Below are 21,142 nucleotides of genomic sequence, written 5' to 3'. Positions count from 1 at the left end.
ATATACAGATATACATATATACACATATATAATTAATTTATATACATACATATATACACATGCACATATATAATACACACACATAATTTATATATACATACATACACAAATATACATATACATACATACATACATATATATACATATATACACACACACACACACACACACACGCATACATACAAAACTATTTATGGCAGCTCTTTTAGTGGTGGTAAAGAGTTGGAAACTGAGAGGATGCCTATCAATTGGGGAATGGCTGAATAAGTTGTGGTATATGATTGTGATGGAATACTATTGTGCCAGAAGAAATGAAGAGCAGGATGTTTTCAGAAATACCTGGGAAGATTTACACAAACTGATACAAAGCGAAATTAGCAGAATCAGGAGAACATTATACACAGTAACAGCAGTATTGTATGATGTTTGACTGTGAATGACTTAGCTATTCCAATTAACTCAAAGATCCGAAACAATTCTGAAGGACTTATGATAAAAAATGCCATTGACCTCCAGTTAGAGATGATGAAGTTTGAATACAGATTGAAGCATAATTTTTTAACTTTTAAATTTTTTTTTGCTTTTTTTTTTTGTAAAGTAGCTTAATACGGAACTTATTTCACATATCTAATTGATATCACGGTTTCTTGCCTTCCCAGTGGGTGGTAGAGGGGCAGAAAGGAGTGTATTAAGAACTCAAAATTTTAAAAAAGTTACAATAAATATTTTTAAAAATAGTATTTTTTAAAAAAAGTAGACTATATATTTGTTAAAGGTTGGGACCCAGATTAAGAGGAACTTTAAATGACAAGCTAAGGAGTTTCTATTTTATGTTAAAAGTGATAAGAGAATATATTGCAGACTTGGGTGTCAGGGAAGACACCCAATCAAGACTGTGCCGTAAGATTATTTTGGCAGCTCTTTGAAAGATAATAGTAATAATTATGGACATCTTTCCTGATTCCCCCCTTAATTTTAGTGCTGTTCCTCTGAGGTTATCTCCAGTTTATACTGTATATAGATTTTGGGCAACAATATAGACTTTCAATAGTTACAAAATTAGTATCAATCAATAAACATTTATTTAGCGCTTACTATGTGTCCTTACACTGTCCTAAGAGCTGGGGATACAAAAAACATACAAACAAACAAAGCAAGAGAGCTCCCGCCCTCAATCTAACGCTTGTGACGCGGTCCTTCACGTCCTTTGTAGACTGGCCACTGCTGGAGAGCTCGGACCAAAGCAGCACCGCTTGGGAAAATCACTAGCTCTGGAAAATTCCCAAGAAACCTTTCTGCCCTGGGAAAAGGGCGCCTGCCCTCACCCAATATGGCGGCAGAAGGGACACATTCAGTCACGTGTCCTCCCCCAACGTTCCAAGGACTATATGTCCTCTTCGAATTTCCGTTAGAGCCGGAAGCTGGGGGGCGGGCACTTTCCTGTAGCGCTCCTCGTGTTTGCGGCCGCGGGAGCGGGGTCTTTTCTCCAAGTCGGGGCACTTCGTAGCCGGCACCATGGTGAGTAAGGTTGGGCCCCAGGGGAAAGCGAGGCCTGGGTTGGGGAACAGGCCAGGACGTGTTGGGGACAGGGCCGGGCCAGGGACCGGGGATGGCGGGGATAGTGAGAACACTGCAGAGGGCGGGGCCGAGCGACCAAAGAGGTCAGAGGTCAGGGGCTTGCACGGGGTGTGAGTTGGGGGGAGGGTTGTCTGGTTCTCTGTCTTTGAGGTGGAGGAAGTGAAGTCAGATCAACAGAAATTAAGCACTTATTCTGTGCTAGATTCGGCGCTAAATGCTGGAGATACAAAGAAAGGCAGAAGACAGACCCTGCTCTCAAGGAGCTCCCAGTATAATGGGGAAAACGATAAGCAAACAATCATGTGCTTGCAAGCTATTTACAGGATAAATTGGAAGTGATCAACGGAGGGAAGGGACTAGTACTAAGGGGGATCGGGAAAGACTTCTTGCAGAAGGTAGGATTCAGCTGGGACTTGAAGAAAGCCAGGAAATTTTTAAAAATAGAGAGCGATATGAGGGGGGAATGAATTGCAGTCATGAAGGAAGGGCCAGTGAAAATTCCCAAAATAGGGAAATGAGGTGTCTTGTTGAGAGACGACAAGAAGGCCAATGTCCCTTGAATCAAAGAGTATGTGGAGAGGGGTAAGGGGAAGAATTTTTAAAGTCTGAGGGCTTTGTATTTGATTCCGGAGGTAATAAGGAACCATGGGGAGGAGGGCAGGTGTGCATGCAGTGATGTGGCCAAACCTGCACTTTAGGAAGATCGCTTTATAGCCAGTGGAGGACGGAGTTGGGAGAGAACCTGAGGCAGGCAGAGCAGTCACAGTGATATGAGGGTCTGAGTCAAGGGTGCAGAGTCAGAGGAAAGAAGGGGGTATAAACAAGAGATGTGGTAAGGGTATCTGAGTTTTGGGTGGGGTGTGGAGGATGACAGGATCACAGAATTGGGTCAGAGGTCATAACTCTATTCCTAGGGTTTAAGAGCCTAGAGTGTGTTTGTATGGAATATCAAAATCGTGTAATGGGGGCAGGTCAAGGCTGGGACATTTGGAAAGGGATAAAAGGTTCACGATCTCACGGTGGTGGGGAAGCCCTGCTGGATCTTGGCTTTGTAGAGGGAGTAGAGAATGGCTGGAAAGGGAACATGGGAAGAAAAAGTACCTGGTGGGAAGTAGTCAGTCCAGGGCCCAGAGTCAATATTTTTTGCTCTCAATTCCCACAGACGGTGGGCAAGAGCAGCAAGATGCTGCAGCACATCGACTACAGGATGAGATGCATCCTGCAGGATGGCCGCATCTTCATCGGCACCTTCAAGGCCTTTGACAAGCACATGAACCTGATCCTGTGTGACTGTGATGAGTTCAGGAAGATCAAGTGAGGAGGGGGCTGGGTTGGGAAGCTTGGGGTGTGAGGAGGGGAAGGGAGTGTGGAGGGCAGGTAAGCTAAGCTTCTTGTACTTACACTTACAGAACTCTAACAGATTCTTCTTTGTTTTAGTTCTGAACACCATTCCCCTCCCACTTATCCCCACCCCCAACTTTAGTGGATTTTGAGGAGACATTTATGCCCAGACATCATGTACACTTAGATGTTTACCAGCACCATCACCTGGAAATGATAAAAGGAAGCACAGTACAGTGGGAGGAGCCTTGGTCTTGGGATAGATGATAGCTAAATAAAACATTTATTAAGTTCTTAATATACCAAGTACTGTGCAAGGGAGTCATGAGGTCCTAGATTTCTGTAGGCATATAGCCCTGAGCGCCCGGTTCTATAGAAATGGACTTTTGGTGGACGTTTATGTCTAGGCTGAGTTTCCCCATCTGTAAAATAAGGGAGTTAGACTAGATCAGGCCTTTGCAACCTGCCGCCAGGCCACTTACAACCCTCAGATCACTTGCAGCAAGCACACCAAAGGATGTTTTCTGCTACATTTTTCGATGGGAGATGGAAATCCTTTGGTGCTGCGAGCACCCTCAGGCTGAAGGTTGTGTAGACCTGGACTAGATGGTCTTTAAAGTCCTTTCTAACAAAATTCACAGTCCTTTCCCTCATGGAATTTGGTCTAGTAACTCTAACATTCCATCCGTGTTCTTTTTTTGGTGTTCTAGCTGAGGCCTTTGGTTCTGTGATTCCCATTGTGTCTTTTGGAGAGAATACTTAAGTTATCTGGAAAAGGGTCCCTCCTATTCATTGTTTGTTAAACTCCCAGTTCCTTAAGTTCCAGAACTTTATTCCCAATAAACAGTGACATTTAATGAAATATATTCATGTCTTTATTTTAATTTTTATCTTTTAGTTTTTTCATCAAGTTCATTTCCAAATATAGTTATTCCCCCATCCCTTCCTCCAGTAGGCTGCATTTGTTACAAAGTATAAAAAGAAACAAGGAAAAAATGTCAGTTTAGCAAAATTACCCAATACATGATGAGTTGTGCTTATTTAGTGAGTGGTATGCTTTGAAGTAAATTCACTTCAACTTAGCAAACATTTATGAAGCTTCAGTACTATGAAGCCAAAATAGTCTCATGTAATAATATATATTATATTGTTCTCCTAGCCTCTGTCAGAGGGCTGTGATTCTGTGAGGTCATCTTCAGGTGAAGGCATCTTGTACTGTGGTTAAGGATTTTAAAGGGGGAGCTGATATTCACATTTAATTAACTGTGTTCTTTGTGTAAGACACGTGCTTCAAACTCCAACAAGTATAATGAGGAATAAGACTCGGATCCTGTTCCCAAGGAGCTTATAGTCTAGTAGATGGAATATCAATTATACAAACATCTATAATGTAATATTTAGAATGTGATTCACGCTAAAAGAGGTATAGAGTGCAGTTTGAGTATTTATTAAGATTCCTGTTATGTGAAGTTCTGCTCTAACTCTACATAAGGCTGGATTTTAAATTCTATCTACTGGTGACTGGCTGTGTGACCTTAGACTAGGTTCTTTCCTCTCAGGGCCTAATTTTCCTCTTCTGTAAAATGAGGGGATAATATGGTTTCTGAAGTCCCTTCCAGCACTTAAATCTTGTGTTCTAAGGGCCCTTCCAGTTTTAACATTCTGTGTTCTAAGGTTCCTTTCAGTTCTGACATGCTATGTTCTATGTTTTAAGGACCTGTCCAGCTTTAACATTCTATGATTCTAAGTCTTCCAACGTTAAGGAACCCAGGACTCCTTGAGTAAGTTATGGGCCTAGTGACAAGGTGAAGGTTTTGAGGGATCCTAGGAAGCCTAGGTGCATAGAATTGCCTGTGTTGTGCAGGCCATATTCAACAGCCTGTTTCACTAACATACGTATTTCTGTCCTTCAGGCCAAAGAATGCAAAACAACCTGAACGTGAGGAAAAGAGGGTTCTGGGACTGGTGCTGCTTCGTGGGGAGAACTTGGTCTCTATGACTGTGGAAGGCCCACCACCTAAAGATGTAAGGCAGAAGGGTTGGGAAAGGATAGGGAGGGGAACCCTCATCGGGGTCTGGAGGTACCCATCTTAAGAGGCTATAAAACTAAGAGGATGTTGTGTTTGTGCCTCTTTCTGAGTCAGCTGGGTGTTTAGAAGCCAGAAAGTAGCTATAGTGATTAATAGGTGCCTAGCACTTAAGTTTGGCTAGCCTTAATTAAATATTCTGACAAAGTTAGAATTACTAAGTGGATTAGAATCAATCTAGAGATTTTATTGTTCATTGAGATAATAAATATTAAAGTCTGGAAGAAATTTGAGTAACAGGACCATCCTCACCCTTGTGAGTGTCATTTAAATGCTGGTTTGAACAACTTTCTTCTCCATTCCCCTCATAGGTGCCCTCCACTCCTATGTGAAAGGAGCAAGGTAACAGGGAATATTTATGTTTTGACTAGATGACATTCAATTTCTAAAGTCAAGGTGTTAAGCTAGGTGATCTGTAAGGTCTTCCAGCTCTGATTTCTGTGATTCTAGGAATGATCCCCAGCCTTGATGCTCTATGTTCTGAGGTCCTTCTTGGCTGTTTCTGATGTGCTATGTTCTATTGAGATTGGATTAGATGATCTGTGAAAGTCCTTTTCATTTCTAAATTAGAATCTTGTACCCTCATTTGTTCTTACACCCACCTATGAGGCTGTTTATGCAAGGCAAGTCACTTAGCCTTGGTCAGCCTCAGTTTCCTCATCTGTAAAATGAGGATAATGATAGCATTCACTTTATAGGATTGTTGTGAGGAATCAAATGAGTTAACAGGTAAATCACTTTGCAGACCTTAAATTTAGCTCAGTATGAATGTTAGCTGTTATTATTGTTGCTGTTGTTGTCATAGAGAAGGTATTTGTTCATTTATGGGTTGAACTAGGTGGCTTCTGAGAATTCTCCCAGTGCTGAGAGCCTGTTTTCCCATGAGGGCCCTTCCATTGGTAAAAGTCTATAAATCTCTGAGCCACATATCAGAAAAATGGGGGTTACAGCTTTAGGATTTCTCTTTTGAAAGCTTGTAGACCGTTAATATCCACAGGTCATCAATGACTATATCCAAGTATTAAGAGCACAGGAAAGTGTACAGAGCACTATAATTACACAGGCCTAACACTGCCTCCCTCGGACACCCCACGTGATATGACCATAGCCAAAGTGATTTTCATTTCACAATATCATTAAAGCTTTATGACCAGACTCCACAGTAATATTTCCTGGCTCCACTGTACCTGTCATCCAAGATGTGAATTGGACTGTTGGTGTGAACAGAACATACCTGAGCTGTATTAGTTCTCTGACACCATTCTGATCAAGGTCCTATTTATAGTACTGTTCCCGTGGCAACATTCCCCAAACTCATTTGGTCATAAAATGCTTTGGGACTTGAAATGTCTGTCTGTCTGTCTATCTATCTATCTGTTTGTCTGTCTATGTATCTTGGTGGAATCCATTAATGCCAACCTATATTTCCAAAGGAATAAAGGTGTCTTAATGAAATTTTGTAGTGAAATAGGAGAAAAAAATATATTTTTCATGCTGGAAAATTACTGCATGTAGTATGTATGTTTGATACATTTGATATTTCATAGGGGAAGATTGTCACTATTGTTGAAATTTTGTCCTTGAATCCTTCTTTGTATTGTTTGGAACATTAGGATTTCATAGGTCAGAGTTCAGGAAATGCAGTTGTTTATGAAGGAACTGAAGATGTTTAATGCCGAGAAGAGAAGGCTTGGGAGGGGGTAGAAATGGGAAACACAAAACTGATGTCTTCACACGTTGGAATGGGACTATCTTGGGCAACAGCCATTAGATTTATTCTGTTTAGGTCTAAAAGACAGGGCCAAGAGGAGCAGTGGCAGAAGAGGCATGTTTCAGCTTAATGTAACTCTCCCCTCCATGTTTTTCTTGTTTTATAATTATCCTGAGAGCATTTAAGGAACTCATGGAAAAATGCTGGCTAATGGAGGATTTTGGTTGATAAAATGCTGCATAAGCCAAGGCTTATGTTCCATCTTGATAATATGGTTTCATGAATATTCATAAAAGTGTGTGAGCTATGGTTTATAAACTTTTTGTTGTTGCATATTTGGGTATTGACCACAGGCTACGAGCATGGGAAGTGGTGTTTGTGGTTTATGAGGGCCTACTGACATTTTGTGTTCCTGCACTCAGTATTGAACTTCAGTTGCTAGCCTGCCTGCAAAATATGGTCATACTTAGTGTTTGCTACTCCATAAATGACTTCTTATGTTTTTCTCTTTTTAGACAGGCATTGCCCGTGTGCCGTTAGCTGGAGCTGCAGGAGGCCCTGGGATTGGCAGGGCTGCAGGCAGAGGTGTGCCAGCTGGTGTTCCCATGCCCCAGGCTCCTGCAGGCTTAGCAGGACCTGTCCGGGGAGTTGGGGGGCCTTCCCAACAGGTGAGGAGCTGGGTGATCATGACATCTTCCATCAGTTGATGAATAAGCTTTTATTAAATGCCTACAATGTATAACGGGCTCATTTTGTCAAGGGAAATAAAGTCAGGGCATAGATATTGGGAAGCATCTAAAGGATAGGTTCCATAAATAGCAGGTGTGTTAAGGCCTTAAATCCCAGAGTATATTCCTGGAGAGTACAACCAGGTATTTGGGACAGCATTTGAACCTTTTTCTTGGAATGCTGTAGGTAACAATCCAGTTACTGAGTAGAGCAAAGCCCTGGTGATATCTCCCCTCTCCTCTTCTCACTTATCCCAATTTCTCCCGTAGGATTTATTGTACATAATAAATACATAATGAATGAGGAGTGTGAATAATCCTCCATTGGATTATAAGCTTTGTGAGGGTAGGATCTATGTTGTATTTCATTTTATATGGGGTGGGTTGTGGGTGAACTTCCTTTTTTTTCTTTTTTTTGGCATTTGGGGTTAAGTGACTTGCCCAAGGTCACACAGCTAGTAAGCGTTAATGTGTCTGAGGCTGGATTTGAACTCAGGTCCTCCTGAATCCAGGGCTGATGTTCTATCCACTGCGCCACCTAGCTGCCCCCGGGGTATTTATTTTCTTATTTTAAACATTTTTGTTGATATCTTTTATTCTTATATCACTTAACATTTCTGAATATATCCTTTGCTCTCTTCCTCCCAGAGAGCCATCCCTTATAACAAAGAATAAAAAAGAGGGGAAAAAATGTTGAGTAAAACTAGCCAGAACATTAAAAAGGTCTTACATTCCCTGTCATGTTCCAAGCCTACAGTCCCCTATCTTTGCCAAGAAGTAAAGGAGGTGCTTTCTCACAGCTTTTTTTTTTTTTTGCAGTAGAGGTTAAGCGACTTGCTCAGGCTCACACAGCTAGCTACTAAGGGTCTGAGGCCGGATTTGAACTCAGGTCCTCCTGACTCCAGGACTGGTGCTCTATCCATTGCACCACCTAGTTGCCCCCACACAGCTCTTTTTAAGACCGAACTTGGTCACTATAATTTCACCAGTTGCAGAGGTTTTGTTGTTCTTTTGCTTTATGTTGTGGTTAATGTGTATATTATTTTCCTGGCTCTGCCTACTTCACTTTGTATTAGTTCATATAAGTCTTCCCTTGCTTAATTATAGTCATCATTCCTTGCAGCACAATCATATTCTATTCATATTGTACATCTTGTTTAGCAGTTCCTCAATCATTTGAGCATTTATTTGGTAGTCAAGTTGACAAGTATTTATTAAGTACTTATTATGTGCTGGGAACCATACACTGCTATATGTATTTTAGTGCATATGGTGCCTATTTTATCATTTACATTCTTGTGGTATATGCCTAGTGGTTGAAGACATTTTAGTCACTTTCTTCTACATAATTCCAAATCGCTTTCCAAAATGGTTGTGCAAATTCACAAATCCACCAATGCTGCTTTAGTGTGCTTGCCTACGTTTCCACAAATCTAATTTCCATCTTTTGTTATCTTTGCTAATTTGTTAGTTGTGAGATGGAACTTCAGAATTGTTTTGATTTGGATTTCTATTGTTATTATTAGTTGTGGAGCATTCTTTCCTATGGTTGTTAATATTTTCCAGTTTTTTGAGGCTTTTTTTGGTCCCTATTTTTTGTCCAAATCTTTTGACCACTTACGTATTGAGGTTTTATAGCTAAGTGTTGCAATGGATTGAATTCTGGACTTGCAGATATGAGCTGAAATCCTGCCTTTGACCATAGCTGTGTAACTCTGGGCAAGTCACTTAAGCTATCCTTCTCAGTTTCCTCATCTGTAAAGTGGAGGTTATAATGGCATCTACCTCCCAGGGTAGTTGTGAAGGTAAAATGTCTGTATGTCTCAGTTCTATCAGCAAGCATTTATTAAGTATTCATAACATGCCAGGCATTATGCTCGGGTCCAGGAATACAAAGACAAAAATGAAACAGCCCCTGCCCATAAGCTTACATTCTATCAGGTGCGACAATAGATACATAAGTTAGTATATATAAATACATATAAAATAAATAAAAAGTAATTTGGGGAGGGAAGGCACGAGGAGCTGATGGGTACGTAAGCTGAGTCTTGAAGGAAATAAAGGATTCTAAGAGGCAGAGGTAAGGTGGGAGTGAATTTCAGGCATGGGAAAAGAAAGAAGAATGGAGTGTCCTATGTCAAGAACTTTAAGAAGGCAAATTTGGCTAGGTTGTCGCATGCGTGAAGGGGGAAGTAACGTACATATAATGAGAGAAGTGTTTATTTAAATCAAGGGAGTTTGGGGCCTGATTATGAAGTGCTTAAATGAGAAACAGTTCATTTATCTTTGATCCTGAAGGCCAGTAGGGAGCCACTGGAGTTTTGAGTAGGGTAGTAACAGTGTCAGACTTGACTCCTGAGGCAATTTACTTTGGCAGGTGATTGATTTGAAGGGTCAAGGAGAGTGAGAAGTCAGAGGTAGTAAGCATTTGATAAATGTTGAATTGACTTGAATCCCTGTGCTTCAAAGTTCAGAATCCCCCAGTTGCTGAGTGGTGTTCCTAGCAGAGAACCGGTCAATTATTTATGGAGTTCCAGGTAGTAGTATTCTATTAATTCTTCATTAATTCTAATAATAGTTCATATCTCTATAAACTTTAGCTTTTTTACAACTACCCTGTGACGTAATAGACAAAGCAAATCTAATTATTGCCATTTTACAGATGAAAGGTTAAATGATTTACTCAATGTCACAGAGCAATAAGCATTGAGTAAAGAGGATAAATTAATTTTGAAAAAGTATTTATTAAGTGTTTACTACATGTTAAGTATTAGGCTAAACACTGTGAATACAGATAGAAAAGAGACAGTCTGTGCCATCAAAGAGCTTTCATTTCAATGAGGAGAAACTGTACCTACAGGGGAGTGGGAGAGGTCCCTGGGATGGTGATTGAGAGGGGAGTAGCCATGGCAAAGGGTGGGAGAGCTTAGGGGCAGTGTAGGGGACTGTGCTTGAGGCATTAGGCAGGAAAGAGGTCAGGTGAAAAGTGAAACCTGACTGGGTGCACCAGATGAGGTACTCACCAGTCACGGTGGCACAGCTCTGGACCTGCAAAGTTGAGGGACCGGGGCGTGGTCTCTGCTGCAGAGGGTTCAGAGGCCGGCACCAAGATAGTGAGGGTGTGAGGTGGAGCGTACGTTCGTTCTGACTCCAAGTCTTCCCATTGGAAGTGAAACTGTGTATTAGGTTCTGGAGGGCATGTAAAAGAAATATAAGATGAATTCCCTTCACGAAAGCTTTCCTCAGTTTTTAAAATTTAGTTTTTTAAAATAAATGAACTTGGCAAACATCAACATTTCCTTATATAAGGAACAGCAAAGTGAAACAAGTCACGCAAAACAAATCTGCATATTGGTTATATCTGATGCTGAACTTCTTGTCTACCAGTAGTGGTGGGAGCAAGGTTCTTTATCAGTCTTCTGGAGTTGTGGTTGGTCATTTCAGTAATTATAGTGCTTAAGTCTTTCACGTTGACTTCCTTTACATTGTTTTAATTGCTGTAAACATCGTCCTGGTTCTGTTTACTTCACTCAATGTTAGTTCATACAAGTCCTCCCAGATTTTTCTCATTCTTTTCCTTTCATCACTTTTCTGGCCCAATAATCCAATTCATACATATAATAATAATAATCCCATTCGTATTCATCCCATTCAAATTCGTACAACACAGTTTGTTTAGCCGTTCTCCAATTGATGAAGACCCACTTTGTTACAACAAAAAGTTCTGCTATAAATGTTTTTGTGCATATGGAAAGGAAGAATAGAGCCAGATGGTGCAGGATCTTGAACACCAGTCCACAGACCATGAAACAACATCGCCAGAACCATGCAGCCCTTGTAATGTGCAAAATGAGCTGAGGAGACCAGGGGCCAGCAAAACCACTAGGATGCTATTACCTTTCCTTCTTTCTTTGATCTCTTTGGGATATGTGCCTACTAGCAATTTCTCTTGGTCAAGGCTGTGCACAGTTTAGTGACTTTTAGGGCTATAGTTTGAAACTGCTTTCCAGAATGATTGGATCATTTCAAAGGTTACTGAATGTGCCAGTCCTTCCACATCCTCTCCAACAATTGTCATTGTCTTTTTTTGCCTTTGCCAGTCAGATGGATGTGAGATGGAACCTCAGAGTTGTTGTTTTTTTAATGCACAATCACTGTATTTTAACATTTTATCTAATTACTACCACCTATAAAGTAGCAAAACATCACATGAATTTTCGTGAAACTTAGGATGATTGAAACTAATCAATAAATTAATATTTACAGTTTCCATGGGTGCAGTCGACTTTACTATTTCCCTTCTATATTTGGAAAACATGGTTAGCTTACTGTTCTGTGGAGACAGATATCAATATGAGGATCCTCATTAATTTTACAGGCAAAAGAGCTCAGTAAATCTTTGTACTGGAAAAAACACTATTTTCTCAGAGATCTCACCATTTACTTTGTGACTATTCTAATCTGGAACCAGCTTCCAGTATTAAAAAGCAAACCAGAAATTCATCACCAACAGAAAACTTAATTTGATGTTTATAGCTTTATCCTTAGTCTCTCTTTTATTTAAAAGTTGGTTGTTCTTCCTAGTCTTCATTTTCTTTTGCAAGTCAAGTTTTAAAGATTTCTAACCATTTTCCCAGTTTTACTCATTCTTACATTTAGCCAAATTAAATGAGAATGCTGAGTATTTCGTACACTTCAAAAGTCCTTAATAGTTTATTCATTGTATTTGGAGATTTTCAGTTTTCTTATTGAGGAAAAAATAATCCATAGCTCAACCTTATAGATTGTCCATCTCCTGCTTCTACTATACAATCATTGGTAGTAAATTTTGGTATATGTTGTCTTAATTTCTATCGCATGAGGAGTGAAAAATCATCAAGAAAATCAGTAGCTATCATGTGGAAAGTCTTGAAAGTTCATGTTTTTCCCTCAGGGTTCAGTCGTTGTCTTTCAGCCACTCCTCAATCTATTTCATTATCTGATCTGTCTCTATATCTCTATAGTTCTTCTGGTTCGGTGCTGGGCAGCTAGTGCATTATTTCATTCCTGCAAGAGGCCATGGCTTCTTCATAAAGGATTTGGAAAATTTCACATTGAATATTGTGCTGTAGATTCTTTACATTGTATCGGCTGTTTTCAAGGCTTTAATATGGAATTGTCTGTTTGGAGTACAAAAAGTATATGAAACCGTAGTTGGAAGGAGAAGTCACAGCCATGGTAATTAACAATAACTCTACTACTTTCTTTCATTTTATCTTCTACTCATCAAATACTCTGTCTTCATCCAAAAAGAAACATCCAAAAATCATCCACATTATGTATGTCAGTCATGTTCTCTTTTTTTTAATTAAAAAAAAATTATTAATTTATTTTGATTTATCAACACCTCACATATGCTTTTGAGTTTAAAGTTTTTCTCCCCACCACCATCCCCAAGACAGCACACAATCTAATATAGGCTATACATTTACATTCCTATTAAACATATTTTCACATTAGTGATGTTGTAAGTAAAAATTAAAACCAATAGGAGGAACCATCAGAAAGAGGAAACAAAACTCAACAGAAGAGGGAAAAAAAAGATAGCAATTCAACTTCCATAGTTCTTTCTTTGGATGTGGATAGCATTTTCCATCACAAGGCCTCTGGAGATGTCTTAGATCCTTGTATTGCTGAGAAGGGTTAAGTCTATCAATATTAGTCAGTCTCACAGTGTGGCTGTTACTATGTACAACGTTCTCTGGGTTCTGTTCACTTCACTCAGCATCAGACCATACAAGTCTTTCCAGGTTTTTCTAAAGTCTACCAGCTTATCATTTCTTATGGAACAGTAGTATTCCATTACATTCATATACCACAACTTGTTCAGACATTCCCCAGTTGATGAGCACCCTCTCAATTTCCAATTCTTTGCCACCACAAGAAGAGCTGCTATGAATATTTTTGTATCTGTGGGTCCTTTTCCCATTTGTATGATCTCTTTGGGATACAGCCCTAGAACAGCTATTGCTGGGCCAACGGGCATGCATATTTTTATAGCCCTTTGGGCATAGTTCCAAATTGTTCTCCAGAATGGTTGGATCATTTCACAACTCCACCAACAATGCATTTGTGCTCCCATTTTCCCTCATCATCTCCAACATTTATCATTTTCCTGTTTTGTCATGTTGGCCAATCTGGTAGGTGTGAAGTGGTACCTCAGAGTTATTTTGATTTGCATTTCTCTAATCAATAATGATTTAGAGCGTTTTTTCATATGACTATAGATGGCTTTAATTTCTTTATCTGAGAACTGTCTCTTCATATCCTTTGACCATTTATCAGTTGGGGAATGGCTTGTGTTCTTATAAATTTGTCTTAATTCTCTATATAGTTTAGAAATGAGGCCCCTGTGTCAGTCCTGTTCTTGATGCAAGTTGTGGTCTTTCCAACCCTGCACCTTATGGTTGAAGGGGTCTGACTCCACTGGACTGCCTGCTCTCTACTCAGAGACAAGAGAACGAGGCTTCTCAGAATTGTTTTATTTCACTTTTCTCATTGCTAGTGATTTGGGGCCATTTTTCATATGGTTATTAATTACTCTCTTATCTTTTAAGAATTGCCTGTTCCTCTCCTTTGATCATTATTTATTAAAAAATGACTTATTCTTACACATTTGAATCACTTCACCATTATGTTTTATGTATCACACTTTTGCTAGAGAAATTTGTTTAAAAGGCTTTTCCCTCCAACTAAAATGTTGTAATTCATACTATGTTGATTTAGCTTTTGCAAAACCTTTTCAGTTTTATCTGACTTTTCTGTTAATGGCACTACCCCCTTCTCAGTCTCCTAGGTTTGAAATTTCAGAGTCATTTTTGATTATTCTCTCTCCATCACCTTCCCCCAACATCCAACTAGCTGCCAAATTCTTTCTGTTCTATATCTGAGCATGTCTCCTACCTTTTCTTCTGTTTCATTCTTACTGCTACCCTCTAGTTCAGGCTCTTGTTTTCTCTTGACTTGGAGTGTGGGAATAACATCCTAGTGGTTTTGTTGGCCTCTGGTCTCCCCAGCACATTTTGCACATTACTAGGGCTGTCTTATTATTGCGTGGTTTTGGCCATGTTGTTTCATGGTCTTTAGACTGGTGTTCAAGACCCTGCACCATCTGGCTCCATCCTTCCTTTTAGTCTTATCCCATATTGCCTTAAAGCATTAGAGAAATGTGAAATGGTGATGATGAATGTCTACTTTACATTCCTAACATACCAGCTATAGCACTGTTCCCTTTCTTGTTTTCCTGGTGTTTTGCCCTCCTGCATTTGTTCATATCACATTCCCAGTTATCTTTTTATATGTGTTTATTGCAGTTTGTGAGGGGGTGCAGTGTGTAGATCCTTCTTCCTTGGGTTTCCCAAACACTTCGTTTTATACCCATCTGATGTTTAAATTATATATTATTATAGCCATCTGTATTGGTATTTTATTCTCAGACTAAGGCTGATGAAGGCAGGGTTCATGTCTTTTCTAGACTTGGTATCTCCTCCCGTGCCCTCCATATAGTAGGTGCTTAATAAGTGCTTGTATTTTTATTTGTGTTTTACTGTTATCACTCTCTGTACCTTCTTAGGTGATGACCCCCCAGGCGAGAGGGACTGTAGCGGCTGCTGCGGTTGCTGCCACGGCCAGTATTGCAGGAGCTCCAACACAGTATCCCCCTGGTCGAGGAACTCCTCCCCCACCTGTGAGCCGAGGGACACCTCCTCCAGGTAAGGCATCCTTGGATAGAAGCTGTACTGGTTGGTAGTTAAGGCCTCAGCTGGATTGGTGATGAAACATAACTATGTCTGAACCTGATGAAGAGTTTGAATTACTCAGCAGGATTACTCTGAGGTCCAGCCTGGATGATTGTCCAGAGGCTTACGTCACACTTTTTTCCTAGGAGAGGAACCCTGGCTTTTGGGTGTGAGTCATCTTTGAGCTAGGAACAGCCACCAAGTGGATGATGGGGCTGGAGACCGTGGCTCCCTGTGCAGAGCTCTTGTCTCCTTTTGTTACCTGGCTTTCATTTTTCGCCCTTCGTGCTGCTCCTTACAGTTTTCCTATAGCACTAAATTGTTCTTTGGAACTTCTTTGTTGCAGGCATGATGGCCCCTCCTCCTGGAATGAGACCTCCCATGGGCCCCCCAATGGGGATGCCCCCTGGTCGAGGGGCACCAATGGGGATGCCCCCTCCTGGCATGAGACCCCCTCCTCCTGGAATGAGAGGTGAGTGGGACAGTTGCATTTGCAGTCCAGATGTGGTCAGTGTAGATTTTGTTGCTACTGTTCTTTTCAGTCTGTGCTCTCTCCTTGGGAGGTAGGCCTCTGGTATTTATGGGCCTGCACAGCAGAACAAAAGTTGAAACCATAGATGTGTTGACCAGACTTCCCTAGAAGTGATTTTAGTCAGACTCATTTTCTTGCCGTTGCTTGTGTGGGTGGGGTTAATAGCTCCACCGAGCTCTGAATCCCCTTTGCTTTCATACCCTTGGATTTTGTTTTCCAGGAAGGATTAGATATTTATTAGGTATCTGACCCTGGACCAAGTAGTTTTCCCTTTCTGAGCCTCAGTTTCTTCCACTGTGTAAAAGGGATAATAATATTACTTTTGTTACATACCTCTTAGAGCTGTTGTGATGAAAGTGCTTTGTAAACTTTAAAGCATCTTAGAAATGTGAATTGTTATGTCTATCTCATGGGACTCCCTTTGTTTCCCTTATAGGTCCCCCTCCCCCAGGAATGCGCCCACCAAGACCTTAGGATTCCTCGGCTGCTGTGATGCTGCCTCTGACTTGAGGCTGTATATAGTTTTGTGGGCTTTTTGTATAAAGTGTGCTGCTTTTAAATCGATTCATAATAAAGTCTTGGGAAAAAAAACCCAGTGTTACTGTTGGGTATTTTCTGTGCCTGTTGGAAGGGTTGGGAGGGAGTGAAGAATTTAACCCCCCTAAGACTACCCTGGTTGTTGCATGGGCTGTCCTAGAGGAGATGGTTCTTTCATCTGAGTTACCTTTATTCCTTTTTTATTTGCCTAGATGACTTTGGATGCCTCCTTCCATTATGATAACCATGAATTCAGTTCCCTGCTTTTTCCTATTACTGTCTCCAAGTTTAAGGACTTAGGATAATAATAATAACAATAGCAAGCATTTATATGGCACTTTAAGGTTTTGCAAAATGCTTTACAAATATTTCATTTGGTCTTCACAGCAGCCCTAGGAGTTAGGTGCTAGGGAGGAGGTAGGTAAAATGATCCATGTTTTACAGGTGAGGAAACTGAGGCACATAGCGGTTAAGTGACTTGCCCAGGGCCACACAGCTAATAATTGTCTGAGGCTGAATTTGAACTAATGTGTTCCAGATTCTAAGACCAGCAGTCAGTGCACTGGGCCATCTGATGATCAGTTAAACACTAAGGATATTTAACTTAGATAAGAGATTTAGCAGGGAACATGATGGCTGCCTTAAGTATTTGAAGGTTGGGATTAGATTTCTTGGCTCAAAGAGTATAACTTTGAGCAATGGATGGAAGTTATGGAATCACAGATTTCAGCTCATCTCTGGCAGTGGAATGGAGTGCCCCAGGGCACAGTGAATTTTTTGTCTTTGGAGATAAGCAGATCCTGAATGACACTTGTCAGAGAAGAATTCATCTGGTGCTCAGGGAGTTGGACAAATAGTTATGGAGCATATGTTTGGTGCCTAGACCATAGCTAGAGACTGGAGAATAGCAAAAAAATATGAGACTGTTAAGACCCTAGATCCACCCTCTTTGATTCATTGGTATCACTGAGTTTTGCTCTCCCTCTTAAACTGCCATAGGGTCAGATTTGCTTTTTCTCTCTTACACATGACACCCCGTCTCCTATCCCTGGGTAGCATTCCTGGAATGTACTCCTTACTTTTGCTTGAGAGTCCCTTTTTTGAGACAAAGCTCAACTGCCATCTTCTGCTTAAAGCCTTTCTTGGTCCCCCCCAAATGCAGTGAGGTGGTACCATAGTACATAGATCACCAGGCTTGGAGACACAAAGACCTGAGTTCAAATGTGAACTCAGGCACTTCCTAACTGTGTGAACCTGGGCAAGTCATTTATCCCCTAGGTCTGCTTCAGTTTCTTCATTTGTAAAATGAGGATCATAATAGCACCTACCTCCTAGGGTTGTGAAGATCATATTTGTAAGTTTTGCAAACCTTAAAGCGATATATAAATGCTATTATTAAGTGCTAATGTCCTCTCTTCAAACCTGCTGTGTTTGACTAATTTGTGCTTGACTTATATATTTTTCTATGTATTTGTCTCCTCCGTTAGCTCCTTGCAGGCAGCGATTTTTCCATTTTTTCTATTTCCAGGGCCCAGCACATAGTACGTGTTTCATAAGTACTTGTCAATTGATTGGTTGTAAAGGATCGCTGGTGTAGTATGAAATGGAGAGGGCTGGGTTTGGAGTTTGAATTACTGGCTCTGACACTGTGTGACCATGAATAAGCTCGTGTATCCTCTCTGAGCTTAAATTTCCTCATCTGTAAAATGGGAATAATACACTTCCTACTTTATAGGATTATGAGGAAAGCACTTTGTAAACCTTAAAGTACTATGTACTTCAGTAATTTAATCCATGATTTTGTTAGCATGGGTACTTTCTAGATTGATATCACAGTTCCTCTGTATCTTTGGTTTTTTAATAGTTTCTGTGGCTGAAAAATTAATCACTGTTGTGATGATCATCTTCAAACTTAGCTCTTTTGGCTCTTAGACAACAGATTTAGGGTCTTTGACTAGGTCCATTCTCGATTCTTTTTCATTTTGGTTGGGACCTTGTCAGAGGAGGTATCGGGCAATCATGTCCCCACCACAATAAGGACTTTTCATGGAGAAAAGTACAACATACATACAGGTTTTATTATTTATAATAGTGACAAAGGGATACTGAACTACAATCTTCGAGACTGGAAGAGGAAGAACCTGGGTGATCAGAGAGGGCTTAGTGTAGACAGTAGGACTTGGACTGGGCCTTGAAGGGTGAGAAAGCTTTACATAATCAGAAGTCAAAGTCAGTGTTCCAAGGGGGCACAACATGAACAAAGGGACAGTGAGGAGAAAAGAGGAATTCAAACAGTGTGAATGGAGGCCATTGAAGAGACCAGATTGAATGGGATGCTAAAGGCTCAGGGCTAGCTTTTGTGAAAAAAAAAAAAAAGCTCTTCATGTAGTAGTTGAAGCACCTTTATTTTTAAGGCAGAGTCAAATAATTCCTCTCACTCCTTTGGCTCTTGACAAGAGTACAGTAGGGGAAGTTTATCTTTGACAGTCTCCTCTTTCCTCTTCTCCCCAGGTACCCAATACCCCTGAAACCCTTCAAGCCTCACCTGTGCAGTGTTTCCTAGGTGATGTTCTATAACCTTTCCTCTTTTACCTGTCATTGGTGATCTGTTCTCATCTGTTAAGGAGGAAAACTGAATGATAGAGTCAGGATGTTTGAATTAGAAGTAACTTTTAGAATGTAGAACATATGAAGTCAGACCTGGAGAAGACTTCTTAGAAAGTAGTGATTTGACCAGGGTTGCTCCCTAGTAAATACCAGAACTGGTGTATAGGAGCCCAAGTTTTTGCTTCCATTTATTTACTAATTATTTTCAATAACTATTTATTAAAAGCTTACTATGTGCACAGCCCTGTAAGGCTCTGGAAGAGACCTTTGAGGTCATCTAATGAAATCTAATTGTAGATGAGGAAACTGAAGGTCCCAGATCACATAGAGTTAGTTGCAGAGTTGAGAATAGATCCCAAGTCTCGGGATTTCTAGATCAGTAATTAGCAGTAGTTACTGACCTCTGCAAAGGTTGCTTCCTGGGGTGATGGCTTTGAGGGGCTGGATTGGCATGCAGACCAGTGGGCTGGGTGGGGCAAGGGGGAACCATGTACTAGCTGTTAGAGCAGAATTGGTATAAAATGAGAGCTGGATCTGATGATCTCTAAGGTCTCTCTCTTTTAGCTAACAGTCTTTTATTTTGAGTTGTATTTATTACTAATAGCTTGTAAGCTCTATTAGGATAAGATCTTAATTATCTTTTTATATCCCTCTATCACCTAAAACAAGCTGTGGGAAGGGTAACTGCTTAACAAATGATTGTTAAATGAATTAGCAAGTGAATGGAAGTAGAATGAATGAATGAAAAAGTCAGTGTTGGGGATACAGATGAGACATTCTCTGCTGTCCCTGAGCTTATACTCTAATGGAGGAGATGACATATATGGAAGGTGGTAGGTGGTTATCCTTTGTGCTTCAAGAGGACCAAAATGATATCACTATATTGGGGTCAAGGTACAGTGTGTCAAACTGTGACTGGTCAAATTAATAAGCTCAAAAGGCTCCACCACAGGTCAGGCACAAATAGTCCATTTGAACATTTGGGATGGAGATGGCTCTGGATTTATGCATCTCCTGTTTGCTTTGTGCTACTGAGATTCTGCTTTGCTCATAAAGACAGCGACTTCTTTGATACAGGCACTTCATTCTGGGTAGTCCTGTACCCGTGTTCTCACAATCGATACCAAAGTTCTTCAGAGAGACCTTGAAAGTGTCCTTGTACCTTTTCTTCTGACCTCCATGTAAGAGCTTGCCTTATGTGAGTTTTCCGTAAAATAGTCTTTTAGGAGACATCCAAAAAAAGGAAAAGGACCTATTTGTACAAAAATATTTATAGCAACTGTTTTTGTGGTGGCTAAGAATTGGAAATCAAAGGGATGCCCATCAATTGAGGAATGGCTAAACAAGCTGTAGTATATGATTGTAATGGAATATTATTGTGTTGAAAGAAATGACAAGCAGGATAATTTCAGAAAAACCTGGAAAGACTTACATGAACTGATGCATAGTGAAGTGAACAGAATCAGGAGAACATAGTACACAGTAACAGCAACATTGTTCAGTGAAGACTTGTAACTGACTTAGCTGTTCTCAGCAATGCAATGATCTAAGACAATTCCAAAGAACTAATGATGAAGCATACTATCTGCCTCCAGAGAAAGAACTGATTGATTGAATACAGACTGAAGCATGCAATTTTTTACTGTCTTTCATTTTTTCCCTTTTGATTCTTCTTGTACAAAATGACAAAAAGGAAATGTTTCACATAATTGCACATGTATAACATATATCTGATTGCTTACTTTCTCACAGAGAGGAAGAGAGGGAGGGAGGGATAGAATTTGGAACTCAAAACTTTAAATAAAAATGGGTTTTTTTTTGGTGAGGCAGTTGGGGTTAAGTGACTTGCTCAGAGTCACACAGCTAGTAAGTGTTATGTGTCTGAGGCCGGATTTGAACTCAGGTCCTATTGAATCCAAGGGTGGTGCTCTATCCACCTAGCTTCCCCCTAAAAATGTTTTTTAAAAATGGAAATAAATAAATGCAGAAAAAAATAGTCTTTTAAGTAAACATACGTTTGGCATTTGAACATGGCCAGCCCATTGGAGTTGCTCCACAAAGGTTGCTTCCTGCTGTGGCTTTAGGGGGGCCAGGCTGGCATCCAGACCAGTGGGCTGGGTGGGGTCGGAGGGAGGCTGTCAATCCTAAGGCTCTTGGGCTCAGAGTCCAGAGCTGTACTCACTAGGGTCTTGGGTGGTGGTTGGGTGGGGGAGGGTGCTTCGACTCGCTCTGAACGTGCTGCC

At 40.5% G+C, this 21,142-nt stretch overlaps 1 protein-coding gene across 3 annotated transcripts; it reads left to right on the top strand.

Annotated features, from left to right (window-relative positions):
- The first annotated feature begins 1,407 nt into the window (after nucleotides 1-1,407).
- Nucleotides 1,408-16,324, top strand: LOC110193720 (small nuclear ribonucleoprotein-associated protein N). 3 transcript variants are annotated; one of them, XM_020965701.2, is made up of 7 exons: nucleotides 1,408-1,518; nucleotides 2,741-2,892; nucleotides 4,833-4,944; nucleotides 7,233-7,385; nucleotides 15,058-15,196; nucleotides 15,570-15,695; nucleotides 16,192-16,324. In XM_020965701.2, the coding sequence occupies exons 1-7, from the start codon at nucleotides 1,516-1,518 to the stop codon at nucleotides 16,227-16,229; spliced, it is 723 nt and encodes a 240-aa protein (XP_020821360.1). In that variant the 5' UTR covers nucleotides 1,408-1,515; the 3' UTR covers nucleotides 16,230-16,324. The 3 variants fall into 3 exon arrangements, with proteins under 3 accessions (XP_020821360.1, XP_020821361.1, XP_078006178.1); XM_020965702.2 differs by lacking the exon at nucleotides 1,408-1,518 and adding an exon at nucleotides 1,733-1,973; XM_078150052.1 differs by lacking the exon at nucleotides 1,408-1,518 and adding an exon at nucleotides 4,634-4,700 and having other exon boundaries at nucleotides 2,875-2,892.
- Nucleotides 16,325-21,142: the final 4,818 nt, after the last annotated feature.

This window comes from Phascolarctos cinereus, unplaced genomic scaffold, assembly GCF_003287225.1.
Source record: "Phascolarctos cinereus isolate Bilbo 61053 unplaced genomic scaffold, phaCin_HiC Scaffold_2;HRSCAF=192, whole genome shotgun sequence".
Taxonomy (NCBI): domain Eukaryota; kingdom Metazoa; phylum Chordata; class Mammalia; order Diprotodontia; family Phascolarctidae; genus Phascolarctos; species Phascolarctos cinereus.
This window is presented reverse-complemented; position numbering and strand designations above follow the sequence as displayed.